Source organism: Saimiri boliviensis, chromosome 4, assembly GCF_048565385.1.
Source record: "Saimiri boliviensis isolate mSaiBol1 chromosome 4, mSaiBol1.pri, whole genome shotgun sequence".
NCBI lineage: Eukaryota > Metazoa > Chordata > Mammalia > Primates > Cebidae > Saimiri > Saimiri boliviensis.
The window spans coordinates 33630722-33648266 of record NC_133452.1 but is presented as its reverse complement, the minus strand read 5'-3'; the positions used below and the strand labels follow the sequence as shown (position 1 = coordinate 33648266).

General features: G+C 40.3%; 1 protein-coding gene across 4 annotated transcripts in view; it reads left to right on the top strand.

Moving 5' to 3' along the window:
• Positions 1 to 17545, top strand: part of PDE7B (phosphodiesterase 7B) — a 355539-nt gene that overhangs the window by 259904 nt on the left and 78090 nt on the right. For all 4 annotated transcript variants that reach the window (XM_074397412.1, XM_074397411.1, XM_003932465.4 and 1 more), the window contains one exon: positions 11347 to 11430. In XM_074397412.1, the coding sequence (XP_074253513.1) occupies positions 11347 to 11430 (84 nt within the window). The remainder of the gene's footprint in view (positions 1 to 11346; positions 11431 to 17545) is intronic.

Sequence of the window (17545 nt, the reverse complement as noted above, 5' to 3'; positions counted from 1 at the left end):
AGTCCACTCAGCACTCCCTCATCCCTTCCCTGCTTATTTCTCCCCATAGCACTTACATTATTTTCTTATGGAGGACAATTTACTTATTGAGTTTGTTTATTGTCTGTCTTCCCCCAGTAGAATCTCAGTCCCACAAAGGCAGGCACATTTTATCTGTTTTGTTCACTGCTATATTCCCAGCATCAAGAACAGGGCCTGGCACATAGTCGGCAAACAAAAACATATTTGTGGAATGAATGAATAAACATCCAGTTGGTCTGCAGTCCAAAAGGGAAATTGGAACCAGAGGTATAGACCTAGTCATGCAGACAAGGATGCAATGGGTAATGATACCAGAGAATGGAGCTAGGGAATTTCTAGGCATTTTACACACACACATGCTCCAAGTATAGCAGTATCTACCTAATTATTTTCAATAAAAATAAAATAAAATAAAAATTCATCTCAGCAGAAACTTGGAAAACATGTTTCATAGACTAATGTATTTGAGAAATGCTGTATGATCTCACTTTCTTGGCTATTCAGTGCATATTAACATATTGAAGTGTCTGAGAATTTCTACAATTAAAAAAATTAATTTTGCTAAACCTGCATGTTTCCCAATTACGTTTGATTATAACATCCTTTAATTCACATTATGTTTAATTGCATATCAAAGAATAACATTCTTCCCTTTAAACACACTTTAACACTGACCTAGATTTTTATAACAGTATCAATAATATGATTTATATGCTCTATAAAGTATAATACAATATCAAATTTATATAACACATTATATGTGTTATATATTTATATGGTAATATCAATAAGAATATTCTTAAAAATAAAATTTTATTGTAAAGTGATTGGAAAAGCAGTTTTTTCCATTTTTACCCATGTGATTTCTTTTGATTCCTACCTTCTGTGAGGTATACAGAGCAGATCCCTACTTAACAAAACAGAAGATTGAAGGTAGTCCAGAAGGAGTAGGACTTATGAAGGTCACAGAGGGAATGAATCATTTTTTATGCCATTGATTTTTTTTTTTTACTTTGTGATACAGTTTCAAAATACTATGTATTAATAATACTCATCCTCCCTTAACAATAGATCGTGGCTCTTGGCTCAGCTCAAGACATCTTTAAACAGAGATTGCACCACATTAGTTAAGGGCACAGGCTGTGGAGCCCGTCACCTTAATTTCCAGTCTGTCTTTGTACTCACTGGCCATGTCATCTGAGCAAAGTAATTTAACAGCATAGTCTCTCAGACGATGATATTGAGAATAGCACTGATCTAAAGGAGTTGCAAGGATTACATGAGTTAACTCAAGAAAAGTACTTCAATCTATTACCTAGCACAAAGCCAAGGTTCAATAAATGTTAGCTGTTACTATAGAAATATAAGTTACTGTGTTTAGTAACAGCATTCTATAACATGGCTATAATATAATCAATTCAACCACTTCCCGACTGAGTCTAGTTTTTGCCATCCATTTCCTTTCTGAAAAACAAAAAATGAACAACACTTGGAGCTTAAAAGAATCCCAAGTGCCATATTGGCACAGATGTCTGGAATGAAGAACTCCCAAATACTTCCTGGTCCTGAGTGGGCTCCAGCACTGAGTGTGGTGGTCGCATGGCCCTTCTCTGGTCAGCAGACTTGATGTGGAAGTCTCTTAAGAACAGACTATCTCCTGGGACTTGGAGTATTTCCTATCCGTGATCAGCAACATCTTTTCTTTCAGTATTTGGCAAGTTTGTCCTTGTTCCCGGCCAGAATCAGGAAGTTCAGAAGCACATAAAAACAAACAATACATAAAAACGCTTCTCTCAAATTATTCAAAGTTAAAAAAAAAAAAAAAAAACAAGAAATTATCCAGTGAGATTAGGACTTCGTTGGTATTTTATTTTACTAATCACATTTATTCTCATCGGTGTACCCATCTTTTCCTTCCCAGTGAATGCTTTTATGGGGGGGCAGGGTTTTTCATTGTACTTTTTTCTTGACATGTATTTAAAGATAGGAAGTGATTAGACAGGTTATCACTATATCATGTAAAAATTTACAGGCATTTTCATGACATAGACTGTTTCAGCCTCAGTCTATGTCATGAAAATTTATAATATATAAAATGTACAGGTATTGCTGCACTCAGGGTGACCACACAAGGTATGTTCCAAAGCAGAATACCTGTGAGTGTGAAGGTGGCACTATGACTAATTATGCCAGCCAGGACAACATATGTTCACCTTATATTAACTTAAATATATGTGTTCTATATTAATAATCAAATATATTAATATTTTAGAGATTACTATTATTTTTAGGGATTCTGATTATTCTTAAGATCAGCATAATTTTATTTTTAAGAATGTCATTTCAGTTACCATAATTGACCAACTGCAAGCCAGTACAGTAAAATGCTTCTTTTTGAAATTTTACTTATTCAAGATCCATTTAAGTATCAGCTCCTAAATAAAACCTTCCTTATTCCCCAACTCCATGTGATGCCCAAAGGACCATCCTTCTCTCTCTCTTACTTCAGTCACTCAGCTAAATCCAATGGACTTTGTTCAATCACCATTTTACTTGTGCTTCTTCCACACATTCTATCTGAAAACCACTCCCTTGCTCTTGAGGCACTCTCTTTCATGACACAATTCTGCTTTTCCTCCTATCTCTGTGATTGCTCCTTTTGCTTTACAGGCTCCTCCTCCTCTAAGTCATTAATGTTACAGATACTCAAGGCTGGATGCTAGACCTATTCACTTCTCGCATCATTTCCTGGGCAACTTCATGATGACCCATAGCTTCACTTGATTTACAAATTTGTATCTCCATCCCAGAATTTACTCCTAAACCACAGACCCATATGTCCAACTGTCTACTTGTGGTTTTTGCTTTGAAATCTCTGGAGTGCATGCATTTCTTTCCACAAAATGGGTCCTTCTAGAATTCCCCTTTTCTGTGACTTGTACAATCAGTCATCTGCAAGCCAGAAATCTAGAAATGATCCTTGATACTTACCTCTCCCTCCGGCCTCATATGAAATTTCTCACCACATCATGTCAGCTTTACCTTCTAAACATCTCTAAAATCTATTCACTTTTCTCTGCCAGCATCAGCACCCTACTCCAAACTACTGTCTTTTCTCACCTGGACTCTTAAAATGATCTCCTACCTAGTCATTCTTTACCCCTCCATTCCTTTCTCCATACTGCACCCAAAGTTGTTTTTAATATGCAAACCTGAATGCATTACCGTTCCATTAAAATCATTTTATGACTTTCTAATTCTCTTAGGATTTCTCTTAAGTCATCCTAAGTCTTCTTTAGTCATCCCACGTCTGTTAAAGTCATCCTTTAGAACTTATCCTACAAAATCCTAACGCTTCTCCCGTCTCATTTTGTACCATGCCTCACCCTGCCATGTCACACTTGGCTTTGTTATGGTCTCTCTGGAAAGCATCCTCCTGCCACAGGTCCTCTGAATATGTATGTCCCCACAGCCTAGATTGCTGCACTCAGAGTGACCATGCAAGGTATGCTCTAAAGCAGAATACTTGTGAGTGTGAAGGTGGCACTATGACTAATTACGCCAGCCAAGACAACAGATGTTCACCTTAAATTAACTCCTGTTCCTTTACCAGCTCTCAGATCAACATCTTTCCTTAAGGGAACCTCACAGCAACCTCCCTGGCAAGGTGAAGAATATTGTAACTTTTACAACACAATATAACCGTCTTTTGCTCCTGGAAAAATATACATATACAGGAAGAGAGGTAAGGAAGGAGAAGAGAGAGTAGGCTACAAAGAAAATGGACACTCAGAACAGGGAGTTAGGACATTCAACAGATTGGAAGAACATCTTTTCCTAATGACATTCGTTTCTGAAAAGAGCATTGTTAATTTAAATTGTTGGCCTATACTCAGAGAAATCTGCTTACTGGAGACACAGTCTAAGAGTCTAAGTCAAATCTTCAATCATCAATCTAGGAGGAGAAGGCCTTTTAAATGTACAAATGATATTTAATTTTAAAATTCAACAGTAAATGATTTTCTTTCAATTCTAATGAAAACATTTTACGGAATTGCTAGGGAGCCATTTAAACCCAGACATTTTCATGTTACTCATCCATATAAAATCATAAAGCCTCACAATGCTTGAGAGAGGAACCCAAACCCAAATATTTCAGTATCATTGCAAGTGAGACTTCTCCTAGCTTATACCATATCGATTCACTTATGTGACTCCCTTCTAGATTGTTAATTATCTGAGTACCAAGAGGACATCTTATGAGCTTTTGCATTTCCCTTTTCCTCACCTACTTTTCAACACTTTGCATAATATTTTGCATAAGCGTTTGTTGAAATGAACTGAATTAGTCTAGGATCCCCTCCGAGCCTGCCCTAGAACTGGCTCCTTTGCTGACTCCCACACCTAAATGTTCTACCAACCTGCAAAACACCTACACATCCCAGTGGAGTCTGTATCTCCCAATAGTCTAACCTGCGCCACTGGGGGTTCACAGATCCCAGGCTGTGGTCCACAGCACACCTGTTGTCCTGGGCTTATAATGTTGCTGTGAAGAAGCACCAGGATACATGTTCAGCTTTCCTCAGGACATGGTTTTGGTGTTCACTGTTTTTAACCCTGGCATGTCCAGCAGAAAGAGAAGAAACACACCCTGGGAAGACCAAAGGGACCTGTGAATTACATCATGCATAGTCATCCCTGGTCTCTGTTGTGGAGAACAGAGACGCTGGCCACGAGCAGGAGTGCTTTAGAGAGCAAGGGCTCCCGAGGGCACCTGGCCTGGAATCCCAATATGGTCACTTTATAAGCTCTCTGTGCTCCTCAGGACAATGGGGATGACATACACACCTATGTCTGGGCTTTGTCACGAGGACTAAAGGCACTCATACACATAAATCCCTTCAAACAGATCCTGACACTTAGAAAATCCTCCTAAAAACACCGACGATCAAGGAGCTGGGGTGGGGGCAGGGCAGAAAGGAACTCAGAATATCAGAAAGGAACTCAGAATATCAGAATGGTAACTAAGTAAGAACCCTAGCTACTTATGTGCCAGGCACTGTGCTAAGCGCTTTATATATAATGCACTTCTAAAAAACAACAAACTTTTCTTTGTTGAGATTCTGAAGATGAAAAGTATTATCCCAGAAGTACATGAACGATGGGAAATCTTACTCCCACCGTGTTTTTGTTACTGAAGGTAGATCCAGATTGCCTAAGTCCCCACGGTCACTCTTCAAGTTGTTCTCCTTTTACCCAAAGTTTGTAAGAAGACATGTCTTTGTGTTCTTTTAAGTTCTTTTACAGCCTCTTGAAGTTCTCCTTAGGCATTCCTGCTGCTTCTTGTTCAATATCTTTTTTTATGAGACTCCTGTGTTTCTGGTGATTGAAGCTTACTTTTCCTCATTTTCCCTCTGAAAAACTATCAAGCTTAAAAATGAGGATAGCTCTTGTTGACACTAGTCCGAGTAAAAACCTGTCTTACCTTCTTTAGAAAATAAACACACTACCATTTATATATTCACTTTTGCAGCGTTCAGATTCCAAAATGCAATTTGTCACAAAGTAATCATTCTAAGCTAAAGACGCAAGGTAGTACAGTATAGTTTGGCAACTCTAATTTGGGTAAATTTCTGTTTTCTCTGATTTTGATGTAAAAATCAAGATTTTTTTAGAAGAGAAGAAAGAACGTTTTTTCACATATAAAGAAAATTGCATTTCATTCCTTTTGCCAAAAATGTGGTTTCTGGACGACTAACTCCTGGTTTGGGTTTGCCTCTTTTCTACATACAAAGCTCTCTCACCGACAGCCCAGGAATAGTCAGCTAGTGAAACAGACCAGTGGACAGGAAGCCTCCTATTTAGCCAGTTCAGCACATGGTCCTTAGTGACCAGACAGGCCCAGCTTCACTCAATAAAGTGGAAGATTGAACACCCACAGGGGGGAAATTTGGGTCTAATCAGCCATCTTGGGTCCCTCGGTAAGATCACAGTACTCAGAACAATAATCTCTGCCTGAGTTATCTGAACTGGCTGCTTGTGCTATCCCATAAATCTACGGAGTGCTTAAATTGTACAACCTTCCTCCTCTCTTTTAGACCAGATAAACATCTTAGGAGAAATCGTTCACTTAGTTAATTTGGAGAGTAGTCAGCTGAAATAAACAAACCTTCCAGCTGAGGTGTGCACTATGGTGAAAGTTCTTGTCTGAGATTTGGGATCTGGGTTTTCTCTGTCTGTATTTTGCAAGTGGTAGCAGTGACATGAATTAGTAATGTGCTCAGCAAGCTCAAAGGAATACCTTTAGTGAGAGCTGCTGCTTTCCCACCATATTTGGGCTGCTTTGCAACTTCATCTTTCTGACACCAGCCCTATCTCGTCTTCCTGGTTCCTTAGTCACCCCCCTGCTATGAATCTATAGCCTATGTTCCATGCAACCTGTTTATGCCGAGAACGTCACTGTCTTCTCCATTCATCTCAGATGCCATGGGAGCACAGTAGTTACTGCTCTGTCCCTCTCTGACACCTTTTCCTCACACCCTGAAGTGACCTTGACACAACACAGCGGGGGCCAGAGTCTGGTTCTTGTCACATGGTCCATGTTTCAGCGACTGTAAGTTGTCATCACCGTCAGAGTCTCCATCCTCTCTGCCAGTTACATAAGAGGCCACATAGACGTCTGCTCCCAAGCACAAGCTTTTATTAACCAGAGGCAGTACGAGAAGCCAAGTAAGCAAGAGGTCCATTCTGGAGCCATGTCCCCAGGGAGGGTGAGGGACTGTCATCAGGTCAAGGCTCCTGGGGCAATTCGGCTCAGCTCTGGGCCTGTCTGCAGCCTTCAGTCCAGGGACGACATGTTATGTTGTCAGCCTGAAGGAGCAAAAAAGAAGCAGCCCTTTCAAAATCAGAATGCCCCTGCTGTTTGTTTCCTTTTGGAACACAATAAGAACAGACCGGGGACATGACTCTGGGCTGTCAACGCTTCCTACCAGCTTCCACAGCACCTTTCATTTGCCAGAAGAAAAAAAAAAAAAAAAAAAAAAAAAAAAAAAAAACAAGCTGTTTCAGTTAAACAAGGGCTTAATGAATAGTCAAAATAATTGTTTAGCTTGGATATAAGGCCTTAGGTAAATAGATGATTGCCTGAGACCCTGGGCCAGGAAAAGCAGCTCGGCAGGACACCGCTTGTTCTGTCCCTCGGACAACAGCCCAGTGGCCTCTGCTCCTCTGAGGACTGTTGTTACTCAGTTCATTCTCTCTCCCCACCAGTATTAAAGCAATTTAATATGAGAATGGGCTCCTCAAGGCAGGGAGAAGGAAAGAAAACTTTCTGCATTAGAAATGTACCGTTCAAACATAAATCTTACTACATGAGCGCTTCCAGTAAATAGAATGCTTAAGATCAGGAAAGTCTGGTTTGTTCGTATTGAATTGTTTTTATGTTATGAAATTTCTCAGATGCATTGTTAGCATGATTGCAATTATCCTGCCTCCTGCTTTACCAGTATTTTTAACGTGGTTTCCTTTAGAAAATGATTATTTGCTACACCAAAGGGGTATTGTTAGGGTTATGAGGAATCAGCTTCTCAAAGTGCAATTGTAGTTATGGACAGTGTCAGCACTGAAATGGACTCTTCCAGGTATGGTTTCCTTATTCGTTATTGCTGATTTGTTTGGGTGTGTTTGCTTGTTTACATATCTTTGCTCTCATCTGGCTCCATTGTTATTTGTCTCTTCTTCCCAAAAGTAGGATGCAATGTGAAAATTTGTTGCCAGCTCATTTCAGTTCTGCTGAAGAATATTTTTAATAATTGCTTTCTTACTTGAAAGTAATAGATTCCTTGTTGATCCAGAACAGGATTTGGTTGTCTTACTTAAACAGCCCATTTCCACCAAACTGCTCTTTGATTGAACCTTGAACTCATCAAGGGAGTGGAATTCTCCTGGTATTCTTTTTCCACAAATCATAATGACTGTATATTCGGTTTACTGGCAAACGGCAATCAAAGCATATATTATGTAAGAAAAATTTAATGCTGATCTGTTTAAATAATTTTTCATCTTAATAATATAGGAGAGTGGTTAACAACATGAGGTTCCAAGTCAGTTCTGAGTTTAAACACAAGGTCTGCACTTACTAGCTCTATGAGCCCAAACAAATTATCAAATTTCCATTGGCTTTGTTTCCTCATCTGCAAAACAGTCAAATATTACCTACTTTGGGTTGTTGAGTTGATGATGTGAGATGATACATGTAAAATGCTGCACAGTGTAAGTATTCAATGAATGTTAACTACCACATTTTCACATACCTTATAATTTCCTTACAACTCTGTAGACAGAAGTGCTATGATTTATGCAATTTAAATATTAGACAACTGGACTTCAAAGTGATTATTGATTTATCGAAGGTTACCCAAGATGGCAAAATGTTGGTCCTCTCAGTACAGGAGCCCCCAGGTTCCCAGTGTGTTGCCCTTCCTTCATCCATTCGGCCACAGGGTACTCTTCCTCAGTTTCCCTAAATCTAAAACCTTACATGATAATGGGCCTCCTCTGCCTTAGACTCTCAGGCAGACACTAGGAAGACTCCTGTCACAGGTGCTAAAACGTTCATCAATATTACATAGACATTTTCTGGGGAAATGGTAACCTTATAACTACAAAGACAAGAAGAACTCTTTGGTAATGCTGAGAAGAAAATACTAATAGAGACGTAATTTCCAAAAGGTGAACTGGAAGGAGCCCATGTGATTACAGCAACAGGTCAGCACATCCACAGCCCAGCCAGCTTTGTAGAGAAAACGTATACAGTCTCCTCCATGCATCATTTTTACTGTATATGTCCCTCTTCTTATCATTATAAAACATAAATTTATTTAAAGTCAACAAGTCTGTTACATCCTTTTAACATGCTGTATTTTCTCAATTGATATCAAAACGACAACTTCTTTTATGTGAGGATCTAAGATTTTCATTTCTTTTTTCATTTTAAAAACCAGGTCTACACCTACATACTCCATAAGGTGTGTGTTTCTTTCTTTTTCTTTTTCTGAGACAGAGTTTCACTCTTGTTGCCCAGGCTGGAGTGCAATGGCACGATCTCAGCTCACCGTAACCTCCGCTTCCTGGGTTCAATCGATTCTCCTGCCTTAGCCTCCCAAGTAGCTGGGATTACAGGCATGCGCTACCCCGCCAAGTTTTGTAATTTTAGTAGGGTTGGGGTTTCTTCATGTTGGTCAGGCTGGTCTTGAACTCCTGACCTCAGGTGATCCACCCACCTCAGCCTCCCAAAGTGCTGGGATTACAGGTGTGAGCCACCCTGCCCAGTCAAGGTGTATGTTTCAAAACATATGCCTAGAGACCAACGGTACTGCAAGGAGAACTTTGCCTATGATGTCTAACAGCCTAGATTTAAGTGCTAGCCCTGGTGATTATAAGCTGAAAGCACTGTAAACTTAGCTCAATTAAAGTCCATAAATATTTACTATCTCAGGACTTTAAGGGACTTGCATCCTTACCTGGGACTACAGAGCAAATAGCAGTCCTTCACAACCATTCTTCTCTGAGCCTCTATTTTCTCACTTACAAAGTAAAGAGAATAATGGTTCCTCTCCTCACAGGGTTATTATGAAGATCCAGTGAGAAAAACAAGAAAATAAATGTACTGTGATGTTGTGAAAGTACTCTGTAAACATAGGGTGTTCAAGACAACTACTGAGAAGAGAAAAACACTTCAGCTCTTCTTGGTAGCTTTCCTTTAACTATTGACCAGCCATCCCATAGCAAAAGGCCTAAGTACATTTTTTTAAAGCTAACAGCATTACCCTCATTGAGGTAAGTTTATATTCATACCCATAAAAATACTTTTCCATCTATGTCCTCTTCCTCTCACTTTGGTTTATAACATTTATGCATAAATTACAATATTCTTTGATATCAATATTGCTATGTAATATCAGATGATATGAAGCATTAAAGAAGGCACCAATATAAAATTGAAAGCAGAGAACAGCCCAAGAGCTCATGGCTTGCACTTTACAACCCCGAGTACATTCAAGGCCCATCTGTGAGAGACATTTTAAGCACATCAGTTGCATGAGTTGCAGCTGACAGGGGTCTCACCCAGGCCCTGAGTAACTCCAGGAATCAGGAAAGGAGGAGAGAGGATTGTTCTTCCTTTCAGCTCCCAGGCTGGGGCCCCAGTGCCACCTCAGTGTGGGAAAAAGGTGATTTATGGGAGTGTACCCATGAAACCTTCCCTGATTCAGTTCTTCCAGAGATAGATTATGTCTCATGTATTTCTACCTCCTCTACTCTGATTCCTTATTATATTTAATAGCTGGTGAATTTGGTCTTTATTTCTACTCCTGTCAACAGAGAACATTCACTTAGAATCCACTAAGTACCAGACAGCATTCAAAGTGCTATGGAGAAATGTAAATAACATGATATGCATGATTCCTGCTTTGCAGGAGTTTAGAAGGAAGCAAACCAGCATTTATTGCCAGGCAGTGAGTATTATTTTAGGTTCTCTGACAAGGACACTTCGAAGTGGGTCTTAACTTTATTTTATAAATGAGGCGTCTGAGGCTCAGAGAGATACATCTGCCAAGATCACACAGGTAGCGAGCGTCTGGGCCAGGTCTCTCCAAGGCCCTACCTTGTTCTAAAATCCATGCTCTTTCCACTCTAATCCATTACCTCCCGTAGTCAGAAAGGCAGGACACACACCAAAAAGGAAAGCGAACACAGATATTAAATATTAAAGAAAACCTACTAATAAATAAGTACTAGAAACTCTACAGACTGTCCTGTGTGCAAGGGTGGCCAAGTGCCTGGAGCAAGGCTAGCCTTTGAGCTGATTCTAAAGCACATCAATGACACACTCTGGAAACAAGGAAGGTGGATGCCAGTCAGAGAACAATTGTGCCGGGAACCAAGAGAAATTACAGTCTGGGTGATTAACACTTCTAAGAACGAAAGCTACAGTGCAACCTGCCATCTGTCCTTCCGGATTCAGAGGCTTTGTCTTTGTGATCCTGGGAAGCATAAAAAGACTATGGAACTTTGCAAGTTGCTGTGATTTTCAGAGACCCATCTTCCAAGCACATGCAAGAGACCAGTGGTTCCTTGTTAGCGTGTTGCCAACTTCATTACACTCAGCATTAAATATCCCTTTCCACATAGCACTCTCATCAGCGTGGTGAAAGGGAATCATTTTTCTCCTGACATCTGGGGTTGGTTTCACAGAGGATTTACAGGGGAAAAGTCAACACACGTGGCAATGTTTTCAAGCCTTTGTTTGGATTTTCTGTTTTCTAGGAGATGTACGACTAAGGGGTCAGTCGGGGTTTCCTGCTGAACGCCGCGGCTCCTACCCATTCATTGACTTCCGCCTACTTAACAGTGAGTAATCAAGTGTACCTGGAAAGGAACAAACGTTTTCTTCAAAAAGAAAAAAAATATCCTCATTTCCCTCTGAACTTCAAAACCTTCCGGGGTCTGCCGTCCTTCCTGAATCTCTCTTCTGCCAACTGGAACTTAACCCTTTGTCTTTGAATTTCCTCACAAGTGAAGTAAATCTGGCCCTGCCCTACCTATCAGAGCTTCAGTGAGGGTCAAATGAGATCAGGTCAGCGTTAAAAGTATAAATCTCTGGTCGGGCGTTCTGACTCACGTCTGTAATCCCAGCCCTTTGGGAGGGCAAGGCAGGAGGATTGCTTGGGCCCAGAAGTTTGGGACCAGCCTAGGCAATATAGTGAGACCTTATCTTTATTTTAAAAATCAAAAAATCAGCTGGGCATGGTGGCTCATAACTGTAGTCCCAGCTGCTTGGGGGCTGAGGTGAGAGGATACCTTGATCCCAGGAAGGTGAGGCTGCAGTGAGCCAAGAATGCACCACTGCCCTCCAGCCTGTCTCAAAAAGAATAATTTTTTTTAAATAAAAATTCTCAAAAACTGTGATGCCCTCTACAGGGAAGCTACTATTTTCATTTTCCAGTGCATTCTTTCTACCTTCAGCCAGAACTAGACTCGGTGAGATTCCATTTTCTTTTTAAACCCCCACAGGCAAACCTCTTCTATAGTAGCCCTTAGTAACCTACCTGTTACGGAATTCTCACTTCTTTATCTAATATGCATCCTCGAGGTATATTCTTGCATTCCTGGTAAAACTCTTCACCGTGGCCAAATCCAAAGCACTTGCTCCTTTCTCCCTTGAGCCTCACAAGTTCATGGGCTTCTACCCTCCCCTCCATAAACTACTCCTCATCAGGAGTTTTGCTCAACCTTTGGCCCATCATTATTTGTTCCTTTGCAAACCCAAACCAGTGGCCGATCATCTCTCCAGATTTCATATCTTATAATTATCATAATCATCCTTCACTTTAGACTTGTCAGGGAGGTGGAAGAGAAAGTGGATAAATTTCACAATTTGTTCCAAGGTTTTCAGTCTTTGGTTCTCATATCACTTCCCATCTATAAATTTCAAAGTGCTGGATTATACCCATAGAATATTACTTTCCTTTGACATAAATATTCTCAGCTAAAGATGTAATTTTATTTACTTCAACCCCTGGAAATTACTAGGAGACATTAGAACTTGTTATTTCTGATCCTTCGATCTTTGAAAGACCAATAGGAGGTGGCCATGTTTGTGTTTCTCCTGGCTTGTTAACCTCCCATATCAATGTACAACGTCTGTTTTTGTTTGGTTGGTTGGTTTGTTGGTTTGGGTTTTTGTTTTTTTTTTTAGCACTTTGAGGGACACAGAGACTTGGAGTAATTCTTTCCACACTAGAGATAACCTTCGATACCCAGATCCTCAAAAATGCTTTTGGAAGACAGAGTTGAACCATTAGACCAGTGCAATATGGGATATGGCCTATGGGAGCTCTAATGGTCTTTCTGACCTTTCCTTATGACCGTGAATAAGCTGTCCCAGCTACCCACAGAAGTTACAACTTTGACAGTCTCTAGACTGAATAGATTTCCAGGTCCTAGGCTTGTGGTTTTTCTAAGCAGGACAAGGATGAGCAAGGGGTTCCATTTCTCTGTTTCATATAGACCAGAACTCTCCCACAGCATCCCATTTTGAAAGTCAGAGGGAAAGAACAGCCAAAAGTCCTCCTTCCAATAGTAGATGAGTTGTCAGTTCATGATTTCTAATATGAACCACAAAGGAATTAGGAAAATAAGGGGATATTTCTGTTTATAACTCCTAAGTTTCCAATGATTATTTTAAAACTTTAATCCCAGTGTCAATAAGCAACTTTACTGCCAATGGTGGTTATCTTTGCAGGTGGGACAGTGGAATATCTATCTATATTATAGGATTCTGTAACACTTTTTTCTTTTCTTTTTACAATTTGCAATCTGAAAAACAACTGCAAAAATAAATAACACTTAAAGAGAAACTCATTGTAGAAAATATTTCTTTTTTGAGATGGAGCTTTGCTCTTGTTGTCCAGGCTGAAGTGCAATGGCATGATCTTGGCTCACTGCAACCTCCGCCTCCTGGGCTCAAGCAATTCTTCTGCCTCAGCCTCCTGAGTAGCTGGAATTACAGGTGCCAGCCACCACGCCCGGCTAATTTTGTATTTTTAGTAGAGATGGGGTTTCTCTATGTTGGTCAGGCTGCTCTTGAACTCCTGACCTCAGGTGATCCCCTCGCCTCTGCCTCTCAAAATGCTGGGATTACAGGCATGAGCCACTGCACCCAGCCTGCAGATAATATTTCAGTGTCGTAGTGTTCACCATGTAAGAGATCATCTGCCAGCAACTGCTATCCTATCTCCCCTCTGCTGGAGATCCTCCAGGACTTCTGAGTGTCTGGGCTCAACCTCAGCCTTATTTCCCTGGCCCTGGATGCTTCCTGCCCCTCCACCCCCATTTCACCCCGCTTGGTGTTCACAGTCTTCCACTCATCAAGTCACAGTGTTGGCCATCCACACTCAAATTCCCTTTAGGCTCTCCTTGGCATCCATTCCAGATAACTCTTTCACTCGTGTTTCCTCTGTAACATATTGCAGAGGCAATATTAATTTTCCTTTAGTGTATTTTGCTTTATATGTTGTCTCCAGTTTTACATATCAAATACACCACCAAATAAACTATAAGATGTTAAAGATAATTGCTATTGATCACTTACTAGCTATAGTTAACTTAACAATTATTAAATGGTCTCCTCAAAAACATTATACTAAATAACTATGAATGTTAATATCCCTTGTATTTAACTGAGGAACACAGACAGGAATGAAGACCTCTAAGATTTTCCTTTGTTTATGATACTCTTTACCTCTTGGTGTAATGTACCATATATATACCCCACTGGTGAGTGGAAACTAGAACAGGAAACATGACTGTGGTCACCCTCCACGGTTCCTAACTTAGTTTGCAATTGCAGCGCTTTCTCACCACGGAGCAAAGGCATATGAGTATCTGTGTTACGCACAGTCACATCAGGTATATATGTCATACCTCCTACTACTTCATATACTGTCTATTTAATTCTCTTTAATATCATTCGCGTCCTTGTTGTGGTTTGCCTGAGTTGTTAGTGTATGCTTTATCCCTAAAGGGAAACATCTTGGGACATTTGGGGATTTTCTCCTAGAACTTTACTTTTGACCAGCTCATTCCTATTCTACACTGTAAGTGCTGAACTAATTTAAAATGATTCTTTAGATCACTTACCTTAATTTTGAGTCAAATCTTTCCCAGTGTAGGCACAGACCCCAAACTTCATTTTCCTTGGGTGCTTGCAGTTTTATTCTCTCTCCCACAGCAAAATCTAATCTAGGATTTTTTTAAAACCATTTATAGGAAAAACCACATCACCATAACCATCACTCCCCAGCTTTGCATCCCTGCAGCCTTCCTTCCAAAATGCTTAGCAAAACCCACACAACTGCCATCCCCTTTCCAAAGTGTTTGCTGGGTGGGTGCCCCTCTTCCACCCACCTTGGTATATGCATTGAATCACTGGAGCACACGAGAGCAGAAATGTATACTAAATAGTGAGGCTCATGCATTTCCCCATTGGTCCCATTAGTCACAGCCCCAGTCTGTCACAGGAGGGTGGGGGACATCAGAATTAAAATCTAAAATTACTTGTCTTCAACCAGAACAAAGTTTCTAGGCATTAAAATGGATAACTAGAACAGAAGTGGACAAATAACTAGACAGCAAATCTGTCCCATTCTCCTGCCTATTTTGGTTAAGAAAATTTTACTAAGATATTGCCATGCCCATTTGTTTATATGGTATCTGTGACTGCCGTCACTGAAACAATGGCAAAGTAGTTACAATAGAAACTGGGCAGTCCACCACTCCTCCCTGCCACAAATCCCAAAATATTCCCCCTATGGCCTTTATAGAACAAGGTTGCCAACCCCTAACTTAGATCTTTTTAAACAGATTTAAGAGAGCTTTATGACACAGCCACAAGCACATTCAGTCCAGTCTGTTTATCTTTGTTTATGATTTTTTTCTGTTAAATTTCCAGTGCCATCACTTTACTTTCAAGAATGGACTCACATCGTGTAAATTTTTATGAACAGAAGTATACACAGAGGAAACCTCTATTTAAATTCCAATTTAAAATTAAAATTTCTAATTGCACATTCTACTGGAAGAGGTTATTTTCGCCTGGAGGGGAAGCACATATTTGGGGCAGGGGGAAACACAGGACTACCATGTTCATGTACCTGTTATTTGCATATAAGGTGACTCTTGGTTTACCTGGCATAGTCCTAGTTTGTACATGTTGTTTCAGAGTATTTATTAATAGTGCTGTCCTTCATTCCCAGAGTGTCCTGATTTGGACACTAAATTACAAGGCCAAATGCTTATATAGGTTTTCCCACAAAAGAGTACTTCAATTTAATGTCTCTCAAAGACCACATGTAGGAATGTGTTTAAAAGATCTATTGTACAATATAATGTCTATAGTTAATAACAAATGTCTACTTGGAAACATTGCTAACAGAGTGGGTTTTAAATGCTCCCATCACAAAAAGTAAGTATGTGAGGTATATTTAGCTTTACTTAGCCATTTCACGTTGTGTGTGTGTTTCTGTCTATATATATATTTATCTCTCTATATATATATATTTTAAGATCTATCTATATAGATATATCTATATATATCTTAATATATAGATAGATAGGTCTATATATTAGGGAGACTCAGGCAGCACTTAGTGAGGATGAGCCCTCACCCTCGTCTTCCTCCCCAGCAGTGCATGCAGGGGGCTGTTTACACGTCCGTGCCGGGCGGGACCGGGCGCTCTCGGGGGCCACTGCAGCATCTGCCTGCTCCCTGGAGGCTCCTGTTCTGGACTCACAGGTCTCAACTGTGGCGCCTTCTCAGGGCCAGCCTGGGTCACAAGACGCTGTTACTCAGCCAGATCAGTATTTACTCAGCAGGGGAGGTGGGATTCGGCGAGAGATGTCGGCCTCAGACTTCTTCCCGCTCAGGGTCCAGAGAGCGGGGCTGTGTGTCCCCCACATTTGCGCTTGGTCACCGCCCTCCCCACTTTATGTGTGTTCATGTCATAGTTGCATTCAATTCCATTCATTGAAAAAAAAGATCTATCTATGTACTGTAGATAGATATCTCTATATATACCTTAATATATAGATAGATATTTAGATAAATCTATATATTAAGATATATAGATAGATCTTAAAATATGTTGTATATCACAAATATGTACAATTTTTGTCAGTTAAAAATAATATCAAGTGCATTTCTGGAATAAAGATTAAAAAGTCGTTTTCATAAGAGATCCATCCAGATCGGTAGAAATACATGACTCATTAAAGGCTAATTTCATTTCCTGTTTCTATTTTACACAATTTTGAAGAGAGGCATCTCTATGAATTTCTTGAAGCTTCTCTGGATAAGTAGCAGGAAACTGTGGCCTCAGCACCATTTGTGTGGGACACAGGAAAAATAGATCTTTAAAGACTGTTGTTACCTTTATGCCTAAGCATAGAGAGCCAGAACAGAGAAGGGGGAAATTGTTTTGATTCCAGATGAGGTCCCAACACAGAGGACTGGAGGGATGGAAAAGTAACGGCTGTATACTCCCAGCATTGATTTCCTATAGATTTATTTCATTTACTAATTCTTTTTGCCGGGGAGAAACAAAGGAGGAAAAAAACATAGAGAAGAGTGTTCAGAGACTTGCAGACCCAGAGGGGAGAGTCGCGAAGCGAGCAGGCAGCCCCGTCTACAGCTCTGTCTCCTGATTTAATATAATCAGCAGCCTGAGTAGATAATGACTAGGTTGAGATGTTCCCGTGGCAACCATCTCAGAGCAACACGAAGTGATTTCCACACTGGCTCGGCAGAAGAAGTGACATACAAAGAAAACATGCTCCGGGACTGTGGAGCTTGAGGAAAAGAAACAGCTTCAGCCTGAGGTTTTAGGGCACCAAGTATTCACTGCCACAGAGAATCCAGAGCTCCCGACCAGCCCCTGGGCTTTGCAGTAGTAGGTTAATTCGCTAT